Source organism: Rhopalosiphum maidis, chromosome 3 (assembly GCF_003676215.2).
Source record: "Rhopalosiphum maidis isolate BTI-1 chromosome 3, ASM367621v3, whole genome shotgun sequence".
NCBI lineage: Eukaryota > Metazoa > Arthropoda > Insecta > Hemiptera > Aphididae > Rhopalosiphum > Rhopalosiphum maidis.
In genome coordinates, this window is record NC_040879.1 from 42,242,558 (window position 1) to 42,251,605 (window position 9,048).

General features: G+C 29.2%; 2 protein-coding genes across 4 annotated transcripts in view; one reads left to right on the forward strand and one right to left on the reverse strand.

The window, feature by feature from the left end:
- Positions 1-3,928, forward strand: part of LOC113557177 (protein artichoke) — a 30,706-nt gene extending 26,778 nt beyond the window's left edge. The window contains exons 10-11 of one of the 3 annotated variants that reach the window (XM_026962529.1): positions 3-854; positions 2,056-2,810. In XM_026962529.1, the coding sequence (XP_026818330.1) occupies positions 3-854; positions 2,056-2,810 (1,607 nt within the window). Of the gene's footprint in view, positions 1-2; positions 855-2,041 lie in introns of all 3 variants that reach the window. The other 2 variants (XM_026962531.2, XM_026962530.1) reach the window with 2 other exon arrangements.
- Positions 3,929-6,092: 2,164 nt separating this feature from the next.
- LOC113556289 (RING-box protein 1-like) lies at positions 6,093-8,034 on the reverse strand. The gene is made up of 3 exons (XM_026961143.1): positions 8,023-8,034; positions 7,814-7,873; positions 6,093-6,430 (listed from the first exon to the last, which is right to left on the reverse strand). Exons 2-3 carry the CDS (start codon positions 7,842-7,844, stop codon positions 6,093-6,095), a joined length of 369 nt encoding a protein of 122 aa, XP_026816944.1. The 5' UTR covers positions 7,845-7,873; positions 8,023-8,034.
- Between the last annotated feature and the right edge of the window lie 1,014 nt (positions 8,035-9,048).

Genomic DNA, 9,048 nt, shown 5'->3' on the forward strand with positions numbered 1-9,048 from the left:
AGCAAATACGGTGACTTCAAATAAAATATCTACGTGGACAAGCAGCGAAGAATCAGATAAAAATAAGCCACTGCCAGAAGAAACTGATTATTTTTACGATGACGTCGTCGAACTAAATGACAAAGTTGAACACCAAAGAGGTTTTTCAACTGAAAAAACATTGTCAACAATATCTCCAGCTATTTTATCACACTATGTACCCGGTGACACACCAACATTGTATGCTAGTTCTCGGCCAAATACCTCTTCTTCTTATACCGATGATCACTCGGTGCAGAGCAACGCCGGTGGTACTGCATACACATTTTTCGGCGTACCAATACCACCGCTGAATTTAAACAATATTTGGGGTCAAACCAAAGGTACAGGTAAAAGACTCAAGGATGGCAGACGAAACTCATTGCCGAAAAGAACGTCAACAGCAGACCAAGATGGTTTTACACCAATGTTACCGGGCACGGGGAGTTTCCAGCCAATGATGACTACTCCAGATAATACTTTCTTCGGGGAAGACACGGAGAGCAATGACGACGAAGATAATGTTTATAGAAATAATAGTACATCTAATAAAATTACAGGTTCCGGCAGTCCCCCGCGGTATCAACTCAGTAGCACTACAGAATCACCATTCCGCTATGATAGATATTCCAGCAGCGACTTAAGTTTTTCTAAGTTCATAAATATTACGACTCGTGATTCCTTATATGAGTCAGCCACTATAAATTCAATCATTAGACCAACCGCTAAACCTAGTATAACCAACAACCAGCAACAAACGATGGCGACAGCTACCACTTTACAAAGCAACGATTTGGCTAACCAATCCGAAATTTCACCTGTTCAATTATCAACAGGTAACAACATGACGTCTAAGTTTCAATATATTTGTAATGTGTATGTCTATGGACCCGTTATCTCATATCGAATCGAGGAATATAGTTTTATATTTATTCCAAACCAAAAATAGGTATATTTTACTCTTGTATATAACTTATATATTAATCAGCAAGTAAGAAATTGATTATAATGAGAAATTACTTGCCCATTTAATAAGTGCCATGTAAAAAATATCGGTAATTTTCAAACATGTTCAGTAATTGCAATCCTTAATTTATTAAGGCAAAGTAAAAATATGCGTGTATAAAATAGGTACAATATATACGATTATATATATATATATATACAATTTCAAATCAAAATTAATACATTAATTAATCAATATTTTTACTAACTGTATAGGATTTACTTAAATATAATACACAAATCACAATATAAAATGAAAATTCTTACTGTTAAATATATACAATTTTTCCAGCTCTTTTTTATTTATACCATTATATATTTATTCCAAAAGTTTGAATTTATAAAGCACTTAAAGATAATCGAGATTAGATTAATGCGAAATTCTTTTCACAAATATTTGTGATGTTTATTTAAATTCAAATTCAAAAAAATATAGCTTTAGTTTCAAATACTTAAATCAGTTAAATCATACAGTAAATTAATATTATCAAATACTTAAATACCACATTTTACACCTATAAAACAGTACCTAATAACACCAAAAAACTTAAACTAATCTATCATTTATCAGTGAAATCATTTTAGTATTCTGGGCACGCCGCTAGATTATCAACATATTTATATAAACATTGAATAAATTATATGAACTATTGAGTAATTTTCATCTATGCAGCATGTCCCAAAAGCATTTCTGTGAGAATACAACACATACATATATTTAAATGTGGTTTTTTGATAGTAATATTTGACAATTTAAATTTGAGGGCATACATTTTTGATAGATAATTTTTAAAGATTCCACATTTGGTTATAATAATTACTCAGTAACGGGCATAATTAGGGTGATGTGTTACTTTTAAGACTTGCTTCATAGGTAATAAATATATTTGATTTTTTCCTTCTGTCGTTTTGTGCTTCGACTATTACAGAGGGGGTCCCACTATAAAACCTGTCTCTACAGGTTCAGTTAGGCATGTCCTTGTGAGAATTGTTTTTTAATGTACCTACACCCGTAAAGTTGTGTGTTCGCAGTGGGATCCACGACGGCGAGCTCGACGACCCAACAACAACGTCAGTCGGCAGCCGTCACGCAGTCAGCGACCGCAGCAGCCCCATCGACGATGGCGCCCGGATCGACTTCGACGACCCCCGAAGCGGTCAACGTGTCCACGCCGTCATCGCTGACCGGTTTCTTGGCACCCGGCGGACAGCTACCAGTGTTCAAAGATGGAATCGGTGGTCAAATTCCGTCAGCTAACAAAGACGGAATCAGTGGCCAGGTGCAGTCGTCTCACAAAGACGGTGGCGGTGGTAGCGTAGTGGTCACCGGAAAACCGTCAATCATGAAGGTGACGTTGAGTCCGCCGGGCCAACAGAGCCAGCAGCAGCAACAGCAACCGCAGCAACAGCCACAGCACCAGAGGCCACTGGCGGTAGCAGAGGACGTAAAGTACTCAAAGAGCGGCGCCAATAATCACCAGCAAGCGTACCAACTGCCGCCGCCCACTAGGTCGACGGACGCGTTCCAGTCGACGCCGTTCAAGACGAGTTCGGCAAGTGACTGGTACTACGCCAACTACAATAAGACCAACGTGGAACCGTTTGTCAGCAAGACGTCGTCCGCGGCGTCCCTCGCAGGTCACCCGCCCGCCATTTCGGCCATGACAGCGATCGCTGCGGCCACGTTAACGGCCGTTTCCGGTTTCGGACGATCGCCCACCGCCGTCGTAATACCATACTATACTTGGACCTTTATTTTATATTATCGTTATTATCATAATTATTAATAATTAACGTTCGCGAATTACAGTATAAATAAGTACTTTAATACAGCATATTTTACTTTAAGGGTATTATAATGATATATTGAATAGATTTAGATTACGTAATGTATGGGTGAACCTCTGAACATACATAATTCGGTTTATACCTACATAGCGTGTACACTATACAATAATTATATTGTTTAATTCGTATTCGTTCGTACTCTTGTGGTTAGTGGCCAAATCAGGATATGGCTGAGAGATTCGTGGCCTAACTTCAGAATATTCTGAAAATTTAAAAATGCCTTCTTCATCAGTGTTGTGTAAACGTATTATTTAAGAGTTAAGACACAACTATCGTGTATTAAAATTGTCATTTGTACGAAGGATGCTGTAAAAAAAAGTCACGATGAATCCTATAGGTAACTAAACTTTACCTTTATCACAAATTATCCGCCCCCAAAGCCAAATCCTGTCCACGCCATTTTTTGTAATATATCATATTTCAAGTTTCAACCGTTAAACGGAATGTACCTATTAAATATATTGTACAGATAGCTATTGATTATGACTAAGGCTCAGAAGTTGTAGGAGTTACATATTGTTCTATATTATGTTTTCAATTTATGGCAGACCCAGCTAGAAATCCAAACCATACGATGATAAGTTTAAAATATAAAATTTAAAATGCATATTTTGCATATTTCATTAATTTTAAGGAAAAAGTACATATTTTATTATTTTCATACGCATATTAAGCATATTTAATATTTTCTAAAAATGACTTTTTTTTTCTTAACCTGCATACCTATTTTAAATAAAACTCAATATTTATACGTAAATATTGAGGTGCGGCAATCTGTATTTTACCTAGGTATATAGAGTTAATATGCAGAAATATTATTTTTATCGTCTATAAGTTATCAACTTAACTTATCGTGGATCTATTTATCGTTTAATTGTTAGTAAATTTTTTGTACGCGTTTGAAATTGTATGGTATTTTTTAAAAATATTTTTCAATTTAAAAAGATGCTAAAATGCCACCAGTTTTCCGTTTCATGTTTATTAAATATTAAATATAAATTGATTTTTACATATCTTTAAATTTGTTTTTGTAGATATTATTAACATATTAGATGTTTTTCGGAATTTTGAATAATTTTTTTGCATATTATTTATCATTTTTTCGTACATATTTGCACACATATTTTGCTTATTATAGCTCCTTTAACTTTCGAGCTATAATTATGACCAATGGTAGTTGTAAATATATTATACCCATATAAGGCTATAATATCACACGTGTTGATATGTTATATAATATATATAAAAATTAATAACTGTTCAATTTTATTTCACGATCGTATTTTATCGATTTAAACTTTTTACAAGTAGAAAATGGATTGATTTTCGTACTCTTCCGGTAACAAATCCTATTAATACATGTACCCTAATTTACGAATAGATACGTAGTGGCAATAATCCTAATCCTAAACATGACAAAATATTGTTATTAACGATTTTCGGAGCATATATTATATTATTTAAGCATATTTTTACACACATCAAAATACATGGTAATTACTTTTAAATATATAGATATGTACTTAATTTTATAATACTTTATATTATTATAGGCTTTTATTAAACATGCCTATACCAGGTATTACCTCTATATTATAAGTTGTAACTTATGTAATAAATAATAATGTAATGATGTATACCGATCTATTAGTGTACATGTAATGTAGTATATTATGCACCATTGTATCATAATATTATATTTGATGGTTTAAAATACTGATTATATATTTTATTTTCAGTTATTTCCAAATTACCTATGTAGTATAAATAAATACCTAGCTAATTCTATTTTCTTTTTTTAATTCCATCTATTTGTGTTTGATTGTTGATGATAATATGTTACACTTCTTGCTCTAATCGTATTATGTATTGATTAATGTTTTAATAAAATACATTTTAAAAATATTTATATTTAATATAAACTATTTAAAAATAAAAATAATATTTTCAAATCTTATTCCATTGTAGAATATCAAATGTCTATAAATTATTACTCTGTTATAATGTTAAATAAATAGCAAATACGTAGGTAATAATTAATATTACATTTGGACATTGACACAAGTTTGTACTGTTATGCAATTATTTCAATGAAAGTCATCACAAAAATGTTTTGGCAGAATGGGAAGTTGAATATATTGTATGATTATACAATTTAACGGTAAGTTAATACAAGTTAACTATATTAATTTCAATATTCGTTACCTATGAAATAAATTATTTAGCTGGGGCACTAATATTTTAATAAGGACAAATAATAATACTTAAACCATTTGTTTATTGTATAAGTAACATTATTATGTCCTTTATGTCAGTATTCTAGGTGGTATCTATTGATAAAAAAATGTTATCTACGTTGTAGGTATATCTCATTGAACAGTTGTTAAATTTTCAAATTTTGTAATGCATAAATTTAATAAATAATTATTTTAAAATGTTCTGCTCACCTATAAACAATCGGTTTAGATATTATAATATTAGTTTCATAAAATACAATTACAAATACCACAAAATGTATTGATATTCAGGGTTTTCTATTTAAATTTTTTGCATTTGCATTTGCATCATTATTCTTAACTCGTTGAAATACATGTTTCATAAATATTAAATAAATAAACGTAACTTAATTTATGCCCAAATTTTAATTATCTAAACTTTAAAAATATTAATCTATCGATTAAGTATATACGAGTAAAATTAATGGTTATTTGTAAAATTTAACAAAGCTTATAAAAAAAATTGTTTTGTAATTATAAAAATCTGGTTTTAAATTGGATTTATAATTTCTGCTTATAAAAATAAATATCAATGTATTTTCATAGTTATTGTGTAACTGTAATAAAAATGTATTCTTTATGAATTTGCTTTTAAGTTTAAAAAAATGTATTTGATGTGATGTTTGATCTGGAATTTCAGTTGTGCACAAATACCTGATAAATGTTAATATATGTAAAATTACTTATTATATTGGTATATCTTTTTTTATACATGATAAGTATTAATATATTATTATTTATAAACTTACTCGGTATATAGATTTAATGCTATTTTTTAAAATGTTAATTGTATAAATGTCTTGTGTGAACTGTAATAACTAACCGAAAAGTTCAACAACAAATTACAAACTTTGATATTGAGGTATAGAAAATGAACAATTGCAAATAAAATTAATTGTATTTGTTTATTTAATAGATTAAAATTGTATTTCCAATGTATATTCATTAATTACCATATTTCTGGAAGGTCCATTCTTTATTATCAAGTGGACATACTTGACGAGTTTCTAACCAACGAGATATGCAGTGTAAATGATAAGTATGATTGCATATACCCCATGCAACAATACATTTTTCACTATTATCATCATGTGATGATTGATTGGCTTGACATTCAATACATAACTCCATGATGTGATTACGGCAGATGGCACAATTGTCTACAACTATGTCCCAAGACCATAACGCGATACCATTCCATTTCAATACTTCTATTTTTGGCTTTTTTTCACTGCTACTGGTGCTTGATGACGGACCAGCTTCTTGATTAACTTCCATAGTTCCTTAAAATATTAACATATTTTAATATTTCTTAAAAATACAGTTCACAAAATTGTATTAAAATAATATTAAATTTAAAATTATATGTACTTATACAAAAAGATATTAACAATATTGGCCTGTGGGCTATGCATTTTTCAAAAGATCCTTTTTTTTAAACAGCCATAAGTTACATAATTCTAAATTAAAAATAGTTAAGACATCTCATCAACAAATGCATAACTTACCTTTACATATTAAAAATAGATATCAAAATAAAATAAATAAATAAATATAATGTTATTAGATTGATGTGTAAACTTTGTAATGTCCTAGTGTTCATATAACAAATATTTTGATTACTTCTATTAGGCCATATTTAATTTAAATCTCCTTAATCAATAATAAATCTTAAAAATTATAATCATAGGTTAGGAGGTAATCATAATTATACGCATAGGGTAGTCACTAGTCAGGTACTAAGATAGGTATTTTTAGTTTTTTGAACATTCTTTTTAAGTGTTCACAGTTGGTTATGTGGATAATAATGAATAGATTTGTATGCGTTCTATACAAATCAAGATATATCTTAATTTGTGGCGTTAATATACATAATAATAAAAGCGTTATAAGTATGAATGTAGTATGTTATGTACCACTGTCCACTAATATATTAAAATATTTTTTTATATACCCTGAATGTGGCAGTATTTATATTATATGGTATTACTAATTGTTTGTTACTTGTAGTATCATAATTCATAATAAAATAATTGAATTGTACATTTTTAAATGGCCATGAAAGAATACCACATACCGATATCAACATTAATTGTTATATTTATTATACAAACGTACAGCATAAACAATTTTTCTTTAGCTAAAGGAATTTGTGTCCTTAAGATTTAATATTACAAGGAATTAACCAATTTTAAAATTTTAAGGTAAAAACATAACATTTGGTCTGCAGAATGCAAATTTACAGCTGTATGTTTGTAAAACAAAGAAAACTCATATGGCTATGACACCTTTTTAAAGATTTTTTATATAATATAAAGTAATTAGGTATGTGTATTTTATATGCGATTAATTAATTTCATGATATATGGTTAAGCAAAATGTTATTTTTTCAGCTCTACCCAAATTGTTGGAACAAAACAAAACTAAAATACTTATTTTATTGATGATTGTCTTGGTGATAATGTAAGCACTCATTTATGATTGAAATTATAATCAAACCACAACCAAAAATATTTGTATTTATTTCAGTTCAAGTTACTAAAAAGGGTAAATACCTATTTAATATGATATAATTTCTTAAATTTATTTATAATAATACTAATTTGTATTTTGTATTACTTATACTACGAGTACTTATGGCATTAAAAACGTAGAATTAAACTTACCTTCGGTCTTCGAAACTAAATCGTTATTCATAGCTACTTTTAGAATAATATTTCTTGTATCTAAATAAAATGTACTTTATTAAAGTGCAAGTCAGAATACATTTAATAGTATTACGGAAATAAATGATAAAATATGAATTGATAATGCAAAAACAAAACAAACTTAAAGTAAGTAGGTACTAAAAACATAACCTAAAAATATCTATTACTTATTTTTTCCAAGATGTAGTATCCCAAAAACTTTTGTTCGCCCTTATCGGTGTAAACAAAAGCACACTGATATGTTTTCAATTGCAGTGTTTGCACGACACAGCTAGAGGCGGATTTCCCATTAAGCACTGTATACAGCTGTCTAGGGCGTCAAAATTTGGGAGGGGCGTCAAATTTTGTAGTGTTTTATTAAAATACATCAAACGTATAAAAAAAAAATTGGAAAATTAATTACAGTACATTTACGAAAAATAATTAATAATGTGCGTATTTTTTTTTATATTTTTGTATATCGTACATGGTATACGGTCATATATAGTCATTATAAATATAGTAAACAACTGTATAGAAAACAGTTTTTGATAATACTATATTTAAGTATTTTAATTCAATACATTGGTATAGTCAGGGGAGCAATTTCGATGAAAAAATTGAGGGTCCTGAAGCTCCTCTATCTTTTTTTATAATATTATCTTGAGGTTATGGATACCTGTTACTATTAAAATCTAAATTAACATGAAACAATTTGCTGGTACTAATTTCAAAATTAAGGGTGCTAAGCACACCTTAGCCCCCCTAAAATTTTGCTTATGGGTATAGTACTATAATCTGTCATGTTAAAAATACGTACGATTGACTATGGGTCAAATATCAAACAAAAATGGTTATAGATTTGTTTTATTATTGATTGATGGTTTATAATTAATAAAAATTATCATTATAGGTTTTTATTGAAATTCAGCGAACATCCAATGATAAGTAAGGTAAACAAAATGATCAAAATAAAAAAATGTTGAGCTGTAATAGTTTCCTTAATTATATTATTACATTCTGTAATTATTGTTGAGCTGCATAGCTTTTACTAGGAGGTATCTAATAAAAAATAATGATAATAATAGTACAATTAATACATACCTAAATTGGTAAAGACACGAACTAATACTTGTATAAATGTGAATGGATTATTTGTTCCATCACACATTCATTACAAATAAATTGGTTACGAACGTTTTGTCTCTCGAAAA